General features: G+C 49.9%; 1 protein-coding gene across 2 annotated transcripts in view; it reads left to right on the top strand.

Annotated features, from left to right (window-relative positions):
- Positions 1-2,879: 2,879 nt before the first annotated feature.
- MOCS1 (molybdenum cofactor synthesis 1) overlaps positions 2,880-16,063 on the top strand; it is a 28,346-nt gene continuing 15,162 nt past the window's right edge. For both annotated transcript variants that reach the window (XM_040430760.1, XM_040430761.1), the window contains exons 1-2: positions 2,880-3,066; positions 14,961-15,096. In XM_040430760.1, coding sequence (XP_040286694.1) covers positions 2,944-3,066; positions 14,961-15,096 — 259 coding nt within the window. In that variant the 5' untranslated portion in view covers positions 2,880-2,943. The remainder of the gene's footprint in view (positions 3,067-14,960; positions 15,097-16,063) is intronic.

Consider the following 16,063-nt stretch of genomic DNA (forward strand, 5'->3'; position numbering starts at 1 on the left):
CTACAGAGGACAGTATACTGTATATATACTACAGAGGACAGTATACTGTATATACACACTACAGAGGACAGTATACTGTATATATACACTACAGAGGACAGTATACTGTATATATACACTACAGAGGACAGTATACTGTGTATATACTACAGAGGACAGTATACTGTATATATACTACAGAGGACAGTATACTGTATATATACTACAGAGGACAGTATACTGTATATATACTACAGAGGACAGTATACTGTGTATATACTACAGAGGACAGTATACTGTGTATATACTACAGAGGACAGTATACGGTATATATACTGCAGAGGACAGTATACTGTATATATACTACAGAGGACAGTATACTGTATATATACTACAGAGGACAGTATACTGTATATATATACTACAGAGGACAGTATACTGTATATACACACTACAGAGGACAGTATACTGTATATATATATATACTACAGAGGACAGTATACTGTATATATACTACAGAGGACAGTATACTGTATATATATACTACAGAGGACAGTATACTGTATATATACTACAGAGGACAGTATACTGTATATACACTACAGAGGACAGTATACTGTATATATATACTACAGAGGACAGTATACTATATATATACTACAGAGGACAGTATACTATATATATACTACAGAGGACAGTATACTGTGTATACACTACAGAGGACAGTATACTGTATATATACTACAGAGGACAGTATACTGTATATATACTACAGAGGGCAGTATACTGTATATATATACTACAGAGGACAGTATACTGTATATACACTACAGAGGACAGTATACTGTGTATATACTACAGAGGACAGTATACTGTATATATACACTACAGAGGACAGTATATATACACACTACAGAGGACAGTATACTGTATATATACTACAAAGGGGCTGTCCGGTACGGACAATTTGTCCGTCTGCGAAGGATCAATGACACCGACTTCCTGCGGCTGAAGTGATTAAGCGAATTATCAATGAAGACCGGGACCTTCTGAAGGGGGATCCGTCTTTGAGTACTTTTTCCAGCCAGCGACCTTTGGTCACATTCAGAAAATGCCCAACCCTCAAGGACGAGTTGGTTAATAGTGGATTCAGTAGACCCCGGGCGGAGACCTGGCTCAGTGCGGGCATCGTTCTATTTGTGCACTAAATGTATGCAGCAAGTGGCTACAGATTGGAGGGGTTAAACACGTAGCGCGCGATTTCATCACGTGTCGCACACCCTATGTTGTCTATGTTGTCTTTTGCCCCTGCAAGAGATTTTATATTGGAAAAACAATCCGCCCACTTTTTGAGCGTATCCGTGAGCGTGTCAATCCTGTCCGTTCAGGGAAAGGATGCCCCCGCTTGATAGAGCATATTCCAGCCGCCCGCGGCGCCCGTCCGCGCTGTCTTTCCTTTGCAGGAGTAGAACATGTCCGACCCATCCCTAGGGGAGGGGATCGGCACCGTCTGCTCCTGCGGAGGGAAGCAAGGTGGATTCATGGGGGCGCCGGGGCTGAACGAGTGGGATCATGTGATGTGTGCCGCTATTAGGTGATGCCTGACCCCCTGGCCTCCTGACCCCCCGACCCCCTGACCTCCTGACCTCGCAGAAAGCCTGGTCTTTTGTCGCTGAGCGATTATTTTATGATGCCAGATGATAGAGCAGCGTCACCGCATAGCGAGATGCACTATGATGGTGTCATTTGTGTTCATTTTTTGTCCTTTTCCGTATTTTCATGGTTTTAATGTCACTTGCCTGCGGCGAGCAGCTGTTGCCGTTGGTCCCAGCTGCAGAGCGCAATGAGGCGTGATGACGTTTACAGCGGTACGTGTGAAATGGCCGTCGCCGCTACTATCTGCAGCAGAGCGTCCGCCCCCGTTATCCCGCAGGTAACTTTTCCTATGAAGGAATAATAAAGAAGAAACCTATTTGCCCCGTTCGGTGAGCGCCGCCCGTTCCGGTTCTGTTCTCTCTCAGCGCTGAGCCCCGCGCACCGAGCTCTCACTCACCGCAGCGTTTGGCGGTCGGCTAGAAGCAGCAGCGGGAGTGCGCCTGTACGTGTAGCGGCGCCGCCGTGTTCACACTGCTGATAAGATACCGCATCTGTATTGCGCCATTATAGGGCGTTCTCTGGCAGTATTATCAGTTACATCCCGGATGGTTCCGTTATTGGATGTTCTCTGACACAGTTATTTGCACAGTGTATTCAGCATCATGGGAGGAAACTATGGCGGAATAATACTGGGCACTGAGTGCAAGTATTATCTGAGTACAGGATGGCAGAATAATGTGGATGCTGTATGTCGTATTATGTGCTGTATTGCACGTTATGTCAGCATTATGTGAGCACTGTATGTTGGTATTATGTAATGTATTGCGCTATATGGCGGTATTATGTGAGCACTGTATGCTGGCATTATGTGAGCAGTATATGGCAGAATAATGTGGGCACTGTTGTATAACATGATGATAGAGGGGAGGGGTCCTTATTTTACCTTCGCTGCCACTACTTAGTTGCCTTAACTTATGAGGGATGAAGAATAGACTTTATTATATTTAACACCAACACTTCACCTGAAACACCGCAAGGTCACAACTACAATCTACAATCAGCCGCCGCCAGTGCAGTGTGTCCAGCAGCCAGCAGGGGGAGCCCGCTCTCAACACAAACCACCGCGACCGTAAGTGAGTGTAGCCGCTCATTGGATGTTTGTGTGACAGTCTATACTTTCATTGGCTCTCAGTGTGATAAGCGGCGCTGTGATTGGTTCTTGATCTGACAGCTCGGAAAGTGATTGGCTGTTGGGTTGACAGACGCCATGATGATTGGTTGTGAGTGGCAGTGTGAGCTGTGATTGGATGAGTCTGATGTTGGAGAGTGAGAGCTGAAGATCGGCCGCTCAGCTCCACAGCCCGGGACATGGCAGCGGGCGGCGGACGGGTGTGCGGGCTGCTGCGGGCCAACATCCTGCGAGTCAGACCCTGGGGGAGCGGCAAGCGAGGCTGCGTGTCCGGAGCGGTGGAGGTGGCCGGGGCCGTGCAGGTGAGAGCTCCGGAGTCTACGGGCGGTCTCTGCTCTGTCCCCTCTCCCTGCGGGCGGTCTCTGCTCTGTCCCCTCTCCCTGCGGGCGGTCTCTGCTCCGTCCCCTCTCCCTGCGGGCGGTCTCTGCTCCGTCCCCTCTCCCTGCGGGCGGTCTCTGCTCCGTCCCCTCTCCCTGCGGGCGGTCTCTGCTCCGTCCCCTCTCCCTGCAGGAGGTCTCTGCTCCGTCCCCTCTCCCTGCGGGCGGTCTCTGCTCTGTCCCCTCTCCCTGCGGGCGGTCTCTGCTCCGTCCCCTCTCCCTGCAGGAGGTCTCTGCTCCGTCCCCTCTCCCTGCGGGCGGTCTCTGCTCCGTCCCCTCTCCCTGCGGGCGGTCTCTGCTCCGTCCCCTCTCCCTGCAGGAGGTCTCTGCTCCGTCCCCTCTCCCCGCGGGCGGTCTCTGCTCCGTCCCCTCTCCCTGCGGGCGGTCTCTGTCCCGTCCCCTCTCCCTGCGGGCGGTCTCTGCTCCGTCTCCTCTCCCTGCGGGCGGTCTCTGCTCTGTCCCCTCTCCCTGCGGGCGGTCTCTGCTCCGTCCCCTCTCCCTGCGGGCGGTCTCTGCTCCGTCCCCTCTCCCTGCGGGCGGTCTCTGCTCCGTCCCCTCTCCCTGCGGGCGGTCTCTGCTCCGTTTCCTCTCCCTGCGGGCGGTCTCTGCTCCGTCCCCTCTCCCTGCGGGCGGTCTCTGCTCCGTCCCCTCTCCCTGCGGGCGGTCTCTGCTCTGTCCCCTCTCCCTCCGGGCGGTCTCTGCTCCGTCTCCTCTCCCTGCGGGCGGTCTCTGCTCCGTCCCCTCTCCCTGCGGGCGGTCTCTGCTCCGTCCCCTCTCCCTGCGGGCGGTCTCTGCTCCGTCCCCTCTCCCTGCGGGCGGTCTCTGCTCCGTCCCCTCTCCCTGCGGGCGGTCTCTGCTCCGTCCCCTCTCCCTGCGGGCGGTCTCTGCTCCGTCCCCTCTCCCTGCGGGCGGTCTCTGCTCCGTCCCCTCTCCCTGCGGGCGGTCTCTGCTCCGTCCCCTCTCCCTGCGGGCGGTCTCTGCTCCGTCCCCTCTCCCTGCGGGCGGTCTCTGCTCCGTCCCCTCTCCCTGCGGGCGGTCTCTGCTCCGTCCCCTCTCCCTGCGGGCGGTCTCTGCTCCGTCCCCTCTCCCTGCGGGCGGTCTCTGCTCCGTCCCCTCTCCCTGCGGGCGGTCTCTGCTCCGTCCCCTCTCCCTGCGGGCGGTCTCTGCTCCGTCCCCTCTCCCTGCGGGCGGTCTCTGCTCCGTCCCCTCTCCCTGCGGGCGGTCTCTGCTCCGTCCCCTCTCCCTGCGGGCGGTCTCTGCTCCGTCCCCTCTCCCTGCGGGCGGTCTCTGCTCCGTCCCCTCTCCCTGCGGGCGGTCTCTGCTCCGTCCCCTCTCCCTGCGGGCGGTCTCTGCTCCGTCCCCTCTCCCTGCGGGCGGTCTCTGCTCCGTCCCCTCTCCCTGCGGGCGGTCTCTGCTCCGTCCCCTCTCCCTGCGGGCGGTCTCTGCTCCGTCCCCTCTCCCTGCGGGCGGTCTCTGCTCCGTCCCCTCTCCCTGCGGGCGGTCTCTGCTCCGTCCCCTCTCCCTGCGGGCGGTCTCTGCTCCGTCCCCTCTCCCTGCGGGCGGTCTCTGCTCCGTCCCCTCTCCCTGCGGGCGGTCTCTGCTCCGTCCCCTCTCCCTGCGGGCGGTCTCTGCTCCGTCCCCTCTCCCTGCGGGCGGTCTCTGCTCCGTCCCCTCTCCCTGCGGGCGGTCTCTGCTCCGTCCCCTCTCCCTGCGGGCGGTCTCTGCTCCGTCCCCTCTCCCTGCGGGCGGTCTCTGCTCCGTCCCCTCTCCCTGCGGGCGGTCTCTGCTCCGTCCCCTCTCCCTGCGGGCGGTCTCTGCTCCGTCCCCTCTCCCTGCGGGCGGTCTCTGCTCCGTCCCCTCTCCCTGCGGGCGGTCTCTGCTCCGTCCCCTCTCCCTGCGGGCGGTCTCTGCTCCGTCCCCTCTCCCTGCGGGCGGTCTCTGCTCCGTCCCCTCTCCCTGCGGGCGGTCTCTGCTCCGTCCCCTCTCCCTGCGGGCGGTCTCTGCTCCGTCCCCTCTCCCTGCGGGCGGTCTCTGCTCCGTCCCCTCTCCCCGGCTTCTCAGTCACATGACTCCCGCACTGCACACACAGCTCTGCTGTACTCCGCTTACCTAGTGGAGCCCTTTGGCTTTTCATGTGATGATGATGCATGTGTCTCACATTAAGGCCTCTTGCACACGACCGTATGGCTTTTTCTGTATTTTGCGGTCCGCAAAAAAAAAAAAACGGATGACGTCCATGTACATTCCTTTTTTTGCGGAACTGAACATCCGGCCCCTGATAGAACCGTCCTATCCGTGTCCGTTATGCGGACAATAACCGGACATGTTCTATCTTTGAACAGAAATACGGAAACGGGAGGCATACGGAGCACCTTCGTTTTTTTTTTTGCAGATCCATTGAAATGAATGGTTCTGTATACAGAACGCAAAAAACGCAACGGACACGGGGAAAAAAAACATTTGTGTGCAAGAGGCCTAATGGTGTGAATACTTATGCCTGGGGGTGAATACTATCAGTGAGTACCAGATACACACCCCGTTACTACTCGCCTGACGTCGCACTGGTGCCGCTGTCTAATTACTCCTGATTTACTGGTTTCTGTGCCAAGTACAGGAGGTTGTGATCCTCGCATCGCGCTCTGTGGGTCATGTGATCAGTAATCTCCGGAGATGATATCAGGTTCTCACAGCCTGGAAAATATTAACACTGCTTTAACTGCCTTCCATTATATATTAGAGTGCAAGCTCCACAGGGCAGAAACATGAATGTCTGTACACAGCGACTCCACCAGCAGAATAGTGAGTGCAGCTCTGGAGTATAATACAGGAGGTAACTCAGGATCAGTGCAGGATAAGTAATGTAATGTATGTACACAGTGACTGCACCAGCAGAATAGTGAGTGCAGCTCTGGAGTATAATACAGGAGGTAACTCAGGATCAGTACACGATAAGTAATGTATGTACACAGTGACTGCACCAGCAGAATAGTGAGTGCAGCTCTGGAGTATAATACAGGATGTAACTCAGGATCAGTACAGGATAAGTAATGTATGTACACAGTGACTGTACCAGCAGAACAGTGAGTGCAGCTCTGGAGTATAATACAGGATGTAACTCAGGGTCAGTACAGGATAAGTAATGTATGTACACAGTGACTGCACCAGCAGACTAGTGAGTGCAGCTCTGGAGTATAATACAGGATGTAACTCAGGATCAGTACAGGATAAGTAATGTATGTACACAGTGACTGCACCAGCAGAATAGTGAGTGCAGCTCTGGAGTATAATACAGGATGTAACTCAGGATCAGTACAGGATAAGTGATATATGTACACAGTGACTGCACCAGCAGAATAGTGAGTGCAGCTCTGGAGTATAATACAGGAGGTAACTCAGGATCAGTACAGGATAAGTAATGTATGTACACAGTGACTGCACCAGCAGAATAGTGAGTGCAGCTCTGGAGTATAATACAGGATGGAACTCAGGATCAGTACAGGATAAGTAATGTATGTACACAGTGACTGCACCAGCAGAATAGTGAGTGCAGCTCTGGAGTATAATACAGGATGTAACTCAGGATCAGTACAGGATAAGTAATGTATGTACATAGTGACTGCACCAGCAGAATAGTGAGTGCAGCTCTGGAGTATAATACAGGATGTAACTCAGGATCAGTACAGGATAAGTAATGTATGTACACAGTGACTCCACCAGCAGACTAGTGAGTGCAGCTCTGGAGTATAATACAGGATGTAACTCAGGATCAGTACAGGATAAGTAATGTATGTACACAGTGACTGCACCAGCAGAATAGTGAGTGCAGCTCTGGAGTATAATACAGGATGTAACTCAGGATCAGTACAGGATAAGTGATATATGTACACAGTGACTGCACCAGCAGAATAGTGAGTGCAGCTCTGGAGTATAATACAGGAGGTAACTCAGGATCAGTACAGGATAAGTAATGTATGTACACAGTGACTGCACCAGCAGAATAGTGAGTGCAGCTCTGGAGTATAATACAGGATGGAACTCAGGATCAGTACAGGATAAGTAATGTATGTACACAGTGACTGCACCAGCAGAATAGTGAGTGCAGCTCTGGAGTATAATACAGGATGTAACTCAGGATCAGTACAGGATAAGTAATGTATGTACATAGTGACTGCACCAGCAGAATAGTGAGTGCAGCTCTGGAGTATAATACAGGATGTAACTCAGGATCAGTACAGGATAAGTAATGTATGTGCACAGTGACTGCACCAGCAGAATAGTGAGTGCAGCTCTGGAGTATAATATAGGATGTAACTCAGGATCAGTACAGGATAAGTAATGTATGTACACAGTGACTGCACCAGCAGAATAGTGAGTGCAGCTCTGGAGTATAATACAGGATGTAACTCAGGATCAGTACAGGATAAGTAATGTATGTACTAGGGTTGCTTCGGGTATCAAACTTTCGATACCCAATTGATACTTTTAGCCCGGTATTGATACGATACCGGGATTTGTCTTTTATTGATACGAGGCGGTGCTACTACACAGCCCAGTATCAGAGAATATGGATCGCGCTGCTCTCAGCAGCACAGGTAAGAAAGAAGCAGTCTCTCTCCCTTCCCCCGTGCCGCTGCCTCCGATGAGAGCGCAGAGGGGGGCAGGGGGTGAGGGGGTGCACTGCGCCACCAATGATAACTAATGTTTAACTACAGCCGAAGGCAGAAACACACTGCCTCTTACAGGGCGCTGCGATCCACGGCAATTAACTCCTCAGGTGCCGCCCTGTCAGAGGTCGGGTGCTGGCAATATGTTTCTGTCGCTGGGTGTAGTTGTATATTAACCCCTTAGGGAAGCATGACTTACCGGTACGTCATGGGTTTAAACCGCGATCGTGGCGGGTGTTAATCGGAACAGGATGCCCGCTGAAATCATTCAGCGGGCATCCTGTCACAACGCCGGGGGGAAGGGGGTCATGTGACCCCCCCGTATCAGCGATCGCCGCAAACCGCAGGTCAATTCAGACCTGCGGTTTGCAGCGGCGATCGGCGGTGCCATCGGGTCCCCATGCGAGTGTGGGGGGGACCTGATGGCATGGAAGGCAGCGCCATGTCTAAGGAAGGCATCGCGCTGCCTTCCGGTGAAGAGCCTGTGAGATCCAGCCCTCTGGATCTCACAGGCCGGAAGCTGTATGAGTAATACACACAGTATTACTCATACAGCCAATGCATTCCAATACAGAAGTATTGGAATTCATTGTAAAGGATCAGACCCCCAAAAGTTCAAGTCCCAAAGTGGGACAAAAAATAAAGTGAAAAAAAAGTTGAAAAAATAAAGTTTTCCCCCCAAAAAATTTAAAGTTTCAAGTAAAAATAAACGTCATTTTCCCCAAATAAAGTAAAAAAAAATTGGTAAAAAATAGGAGGAAAAAAAAAGTATACATATTAGGTATCGACCGGCTCTATAAAAATATCACATGACCGAACACCGTAAAAAATAAAAACTGTGCTAAATAAACCATTTTTCCATAGCATCATCACGACGGCATACAAGGAGATTGACCCCTGACCTCTGTAGGAACAGAGAAAGGTTAAATCCCCCCCTCCCTACAGAGGACAGGGCAGGGAGATGAAGCCAAGGAGTTTGAATCTTCTTTTTGGTTTTCGGGGAGTCCTAAACTATATCGCTGCGACTGAAAAGTTTAGAAAATCCGACAACTTGCTCGTTCTCTTTGGAGGAAGGTTTTAGGGCCAAAAAGCCTCCCGACCCTCTATAGCTCGACGGCTCAAAGAAACTATTTGTCTGCGTTACCAAATACAAAATCTTCCGTGTCCAGTCAACGTTAGGGCCCGTTCCACTAGGGCCACGTCTTCCTCTCCGGCTGCCCTCGGTCCAGCATTCATACCTTTATAGAGCACTACCGCCTGGATCTTTCCAGATCCTCTGATCCGTCCTTCGGACGGAAAGTCCTCCAGGCCGTAGCCCCCCTTAACCGATATATTTTTTCTATCTCCTTGTATGCCGTCGTGATGATGCTATGGAGAAACCGGAATTAGTCTTACCTGTAATTCTGTTTCCATAAGATCCTCACGACGGCGCGTTATTCCCTCCCTATTGTTCTAAATCCTTACTTCGGAGGGTCTCCGGAAGGTATGAAGCCTTTCTTCACGGTTTGTCACCACCGGGTTACTCTGTGTGATTCTGGAAGCACTGGTGTTGGTGGTGGGAGGGGGGTATTTAACCTTTCTCTGTTCCTACAGAGGTCAGGGGTCAATCTCCTTGTATGCCGTCGCGATGATCTCATGGAAACAGAATTACCGGTAAGACTAATTCCGTTTTTTTTGTCACCTTACATCACAAAAAGTACAACGGCAAGCGACCAAACAGGGCAGCAGGGAGCGTGGGACGTCCTAGTCACCATCATAGAGTGAATAGAACGGTTTGATTATGGGTCGGACACTCCATAAAATGCGGAATGCACGCGGCTTTTTTTGGCATTTTATTTTTTTCCCGTGGCATCGAATGGTATTGAGTATCGCAATACTTTTTTTTATGGTATCGAAACTGAATCTAAATGTTGGTATCTAACAGCCCTCCGGTGTGCAGACTTTTGCACGCTGTCTGGTTCTTCTGTCTCGCTCACTGTCAGATTAGGTTTATTTCCACGGGTGTCACATGAGCATCACGCTGGCGTCTCCGCTGACACAATGGCGCGCTGTTATCACATAGGTCAGTGACCTTTCCTCATTTTGTACATAGTCCATGGATCCAAGTATACAACTCCAATTTTAAAGGGCACCTGTCCTCTCTCCTGACATGTTTTTTTTTTAGTTACTACCTGCAAATTATGGATCATCTATTTGTATTACTCTTATGTTGTGCTATTCCTCTATTATTCCTGCTAGAAGTTTTTGAATAAATTCCTAGCAGTTAGCAATGCGGGTCCAGCTGGGTGTAACCAGTTGAGGTGTCCCTGCAGAGTCTGACACTATCCAATCGGTGCTGCCGCCCACCTTCCCATCTGGTTGCACCCTGCTAGACCTTCCTTGCAAACAGCTAGCGATTTAATTCAAAACCTTCTAGCAGGAATAATAGAGGAACAACACCACAAAAGGCCTCGTGCACCTGGCCATGGCCGTATTGCAGCGGGTACGCAATATGCGGGCACCGGCCGTGTGCTCCCCGCATCCATTCACTTGAAAGGGTCCGCAATCCGGATCTATGGTGCGGAACGGAGGCACGGAACCCCGAATAGCCTGTCCGTGCCTCTGCACCGCAAAAAAATAGAACATGTTCTAAATTTTTTGCGGTGTGGACGGATCACTGACCCATTCAAGTTGAATGGGTCTCGATCCGTCCCGGCCGCCGCACGGACATTGCCCGTGCATTGGGGACCGCAAATTGCAGTCCCCAATGCACGGAACGGCCGCACAACGGGGAATGCACTGGAGCGTTATATACTGTGTGTGTGTGTATATTTATATTTCACCCTACAGTCGGCTTATACAAGGCTGATAACAGTGAGTAACAGAGCAGGATCTGCAGTGATGGATGTGCCTGTGACCTCCTTAAATACTCTGTGCTTCTGTGGTTAGTTTTTAGCTTCCAGATCACTTCACAAACAAGACCTTTGGTTGCCCTTTCTCTGGCAGCTTTGTGTCAGGCGGCTGTTGAATATTATCTCCCCGCCTGGTGGCCCCTTCTGTCCCTGTGGAGAGGAGATAAGGGACCCAGAAGCCTCCACTCTGTGGAGATAAGCGTCAGCTGGCATTTCTGTCCCCATTTATGACCCCTGTGCCGCAGAACTACAACTCTCAACGTGCACTATGGCTGAGACCGCTCTCCTGAGTTACAACCTGCGTTTTCCACTGTTGACGGCCTGTGACTATCCGTACATACTGGGAGTTGTAGTTTTGCAACAGTTAGAGAGAAGCAGGTTAGGGATCGGTGACAACCCTTACGGTCCCTGTTTGAGGTCCAGTAGGAGTTGTCACCCAGCTTGCGCTTGGTGCCTGCTCCCGTGCGTCCCCATCTTGACGCGGATGTAATTAGGAATGGGATGAGCCCGTCCCTTTGTCTGCATCCCAGGGAGATACAATGTAACAAGTTTATCACTAGATACAATGTGAGGCTCTGTCTTCTTCTCTGGTTATAATCCGCTCCGGCCCGCCGTGTATTAAATCCGCCATCGTGCGCTGTGCCGCGGCCTCATGTGACATCTACAAGGGACTGGATTAACTGGAGATTTGTTGGTAAATTAATCAGAAGATTCCAACTTGATTACAACTTGTATCTAGTAGAATGGAACACGCCGCTGATCCCCCGAGAACAATCAGGGGGAGGACGCGGCAAATGACAGGGGGGGGGGCAGGTATTGTCATATTGTCCTGGACGCCGGGGACTTCTGGTGCAGTGAACAGGCGAGGAATGGTTCTGACCGATCTGCTGGGATTACACTGGGTCCTGTCATTATCGGACCGGGTGTTCTCTGCTCGGTTTCATTTGTGTACTTTATAAATAATTATTAAATCTTTTATTTATTTTGTTTATCTTTCACCTGTTTGTTTTCTGCTCTTACAGTAAAGAGTCCATAGTATCACTGCTCTTACCGTAAAGAGTCCATAGTCTCACTGCTCTTACAGTAAAGAGTCCATAGTCTCACTGCTCTTACAGTAAAGAGTCCATAGTCTCACTGCTCTTACAGTAAAGAGTCCATAGTCTCACTGCTCTTACAGTAAAGAGTCCATAGTCTCACTGCTCTTACAGTAAAGAGTCTATAGTATCACTGCTCTTACAGTAAAGAGTCCATAGTCTCACTGCTCTTACAGTAAAGAGTCCATAGTCTCACTGCTCTTACAGTAAACAGTCCATAGTCTCCCTGCTCTTACAGTAAAGAGTCCATAGTCTCACTGCTCTTACCGTAAAGAGTCCATAGTCTTACTGCTCTTACAGTAAAGAGTCCATAGTCTCACTGCTCTTACAGTAAAGAGTCCATAGTCTCACTGCTCTTACAGTAAAGAGTCCATAGTCTCACTGCTCTTACAGTAAAGAGTCCATAGTCTCACTGCTCTTACAGTAAAGAGTCCATAGTCTCACTGCTCTTACAGTAAAGAGTCCATAGTCTCACTGCTCTTACAGTAAAGAGTCCATAGTCTCACTGCTCTTACAGTAAAGAGTCCATAGTCTCACTGCTCTTACAGTAAAGAGTCCATAGTCTCACTGCTCTTACAGTAAAGAGTCTATAGTCTCACTGCTCTTACCGTAAAGAGTCTATAGTCTCACTGCTCTTACCGTAAAGAGTCCATAGTCTCACTGCTCTTACCGTAAAGAGTCCATAGTCTCACTGCTCTTACAGTAAAGAGTCCATAGTCTCACTGCTCTTACAGTAAAGAGTCCATAGTCTCACTGCTCTTACAGTAAAGAGTCCATAGTCTCACTGCTCTTACAGTAAAGAGTCCATAGTCTCACTGCTCTTACAGTAAAGAGTCCATAGTCTCACTGCTCTTACAGTAAAGAGTCCATAGTCTCACTGCTCTTACCGTAAAGAGTCCATAGTCTCACTGCTCTTACCGTAAAGAGCCCATAGTCTCACTGCTCTTACAGTAAAGAGTCCATAGTCTCACTGCTCTTACAGTAAAGAGTCCATAGTCTCACTGCTCTTACAGTATAGAGTCCATAGTCTCACTGCTCTTACAGTATAGAGTCCATAGTCTCACTGCTCTTACAGTATAGAGTCCATAGTCTCACTGCTCTTACAGTATAGAGTCCATAGTCTCACTGCTCTTACAGTAAAGAATCCATAGTCTCACTGCTCTTACAGTATAGAGTCCATAGTCTCACTGCTCTTACAGTAAAGAGTCCATAGTCTCACTGCTCTTACAGTAAAGAGTCCATAGTCTCACTGCTCTTACAGTATAGAGTCCATAGTCTCACTGCTCTTACAGTAAAGAGTCCATAGTCTCACTGCTCTTACAGTAAAGAGTCCATAGTCTCACTGCTCTTACAGTAAAGAGTCCATAGTCTCACTGCTCTTACCGTAAAGAGTCCATAGTCTCACTGCTCTTACAGTAAAGAGTCCATAGTCTCACTGCTCTTACAGTAAAGAGTCCATAGTCTCACTGCTCTTACAGTATAGAGTCCATAGTCTCACTGCTCTTACAGTATAGAGTCCATAGTCTCACTGCTCTTACAGTATAGAGTCCATAGTCTCACTGCTCTTACAGTAAAGAATCCATAGTCTCACTGCTCTTACAGTAAAGAATCCATAGTCTCACTGCTCTTACAGTAAAGAGTCCATAGTCTCACTGCTCTTACAGTATAGAGTCCATAGTCTCACTGCTCTTACAGTAAAGAGTCCATAGTCTCACTGCTCTTACAGTAAAGAGTCCATAGTCTCACTGCTCTTACAGTATAGAGTCCATAGTCTCACTGCTCTTACAGTAAAGAATCCATAGTCTCACTGCTCTTACAGTAAAGAGTCCATAGTCTCACTGCTCTTACAGTAAAGAGTCCATAGTCTCACTGCTCTTACAGTAAAGAGTCCATAGTCTCACTGCTCTTACAGTAAGGAGTCCATAGTCTCACTGCTACTACAGTAAAGAGTCCATAGTCTCACTGCTCTTACAGTAAAGAGTCCATAGTCTCACTGCTCTTACAGTATAGAGTCCATAGTCTCACTGCTCTTACTGTAAAGAGTCCATAGTCTCACTGCTCTTACAGTAAAGAATCCTGTCTGTGATGATGGTGACCTCTACTCCCTCTTGTTGCGGTCACAGGTCGGGGTGTATACAGATCAGTAGAGTTCTCTGCACGCTCCACTCATATCTGTGATTAGGTGTCTTCCCCCCCCCCCAGGTTTGGTGGCCCGCCCTGTACTGCAGACCACTGATTCACGTAGTCTCTTTGGTCGCCATCGTCTGTATCCGCTCTAGTTCCGCCATATCCTTATACACAGGCGACCAGCGCTGTACACAATCCGCCCTCGGCTATATCCGGAAGTCCCATGGCAGTGAATTGCAGGAAAGACATGCATGCTTGGCCACTGCTCCATTCACCCCTCTGGGACTGCCACAGCGGTGAATGCAGGGTGGCTGCGCATGCTCGGTGCATTCTACCTTCACTTTGGGGGGTCCGTTCTAGAGATAGAAGCGGGTCCCTCCTCTGGGACCCGCTCCTATCTGACACCGACGGCAGGTCTTGGCGATATACCAAAGATGCTGAGATGGGACTACCCCTTTAAGTACAAAAAACGGATCCTCCTTTACACCAATCACATGAGTGGAGCGATCTCGGCTGCTGACTGCCTCCACTAGGGGGGGGATCCGTCTACGTGCAGGTGACTATTGTGTGTATGGATTGAGCCCCCTAGTGGTGGCAGCGGGAAGCTTTTGCCTCATTTTTATAATGTGCAGTTAATGTGCTTTTGTTTTATTTAGGTAAGCAGAGCTGCAGGGTAAAGCATGGAGGAGCTAAATAGATGCCGTATTATTATTATTATTATTTGCCTTGAAATGTGGAACATAAGTAGGACTTCTTGGTAACCCGACCTCTCTGCGTCCCAGTGACAGTGAGCAGCTACGTATGTGAATAGAGACGCCTGTACTTACCTGTCCTCCCCTCTGACTGTTCTGCGCCAACACCTGCAGAATATTGCACAATACATGAATAAAGCTGCTCTCCTGGCCCCTCCCTTCCCTGTCCTTGCTGGACCTTAGATCTGCTCTACATGCATTTTGGCACAACTGAAGAAGCTAAGCCGCAGTGTAAAGCATGGAGGATTGGAATCTGCATTTTAATGTATTTTTGGTCTTTTTTTTTTTTAGAGTGTGGCCCCGAGCACAGACAGAAGGAGGTTCCTCCGAGATCACGCCCTGCCCTTCTCTGCCTTCCTCACTGACGGCTTCGGCCGGCAGCACACTTACCTGAGGATCTCGCTGACTGAGAAGTGTAACCTGCGCTGTGAGTAGTGCCGCCCTGTGTGCGCTGTAAACCGTACGTCATCAGTCACTGTGAGCAGCCGACAGAGGTCAGCCCCTGGGGCCACTCAGTGCCTGCCTAATGGCGCCATATAGTGCACAAATAATATTGCTACACAAGTAATTGCCTCATAATATGCCAAATAATAGTACCATACACTGCCCCAGATAATACTGCCACTCATTGAAATGATTTGCCTTTAAAATATTGCCATACAGTGAGCGTGTAATAGCGCCATCTAGTGCACAAATAATATTGCTTCACAGGTAATTGCACTATAGTGTGCAAAATAATAGCACCACGCTACTTAGCACTGCAATTTCCTTCAAAATATTTTCATACAGTGAGCAGATAATACTGCCATATAGTGACCAAGTAATTACACTATAATATGGTAAATAGTGCCATGCAGTGCCCACATACTGCCGCCATGCAGTGCCCACATACTGCCGCCATGCAGTGCCCTCATACTGCCGCCATGCAGTGCCCACATACTGCTGTCATTCCATTCACTAGCATTTCATTTGCCTGTAAAATAGTCGAATACAGGGAATATATAACGGCGCCATATAGTGCCCAAATAATATGACTCCACAGGTAATTATAGTGCCGTACTCTGCCTACACACTAGTGTCAGGACCACATAGCACTGCAGCTGCCTGCACAATAGTGGGATACAGTGAACACATAACAGCGCCATCTAGTGCCCAAATAATATTACTCCACAAGTTATTACACCGTTGTATAGCAAATGATAGTACTATATATTACCCACATAATACTGCCAATCAGCCCCCACATAACATTGCAGTTGCCTGTAAAGTAGTGGCTTATAGGGGACATATAATAGTGCCATACGGTGCCCACACATAGCATGGTGGTATGCAGTAACCAGATAATAGTGCCATATAATATTACCACAGGACAGTAATGACGCCATAACATGTCA

The sequence above is a fragment of the Bufo bufo genome, chromosome 4 (assembly GCF_905171765.1).
Source record: "Bufo bufo chromosome 4, aBufBuf1.1, whole genome shotgun sequence".
Classification (NCBI taxonomy): domain Eukaryota; kingdom Metazoa; phylum Chordata; class Amphibia; order Anura; family Bufonidae; genus Bufo; species Bufo bufo.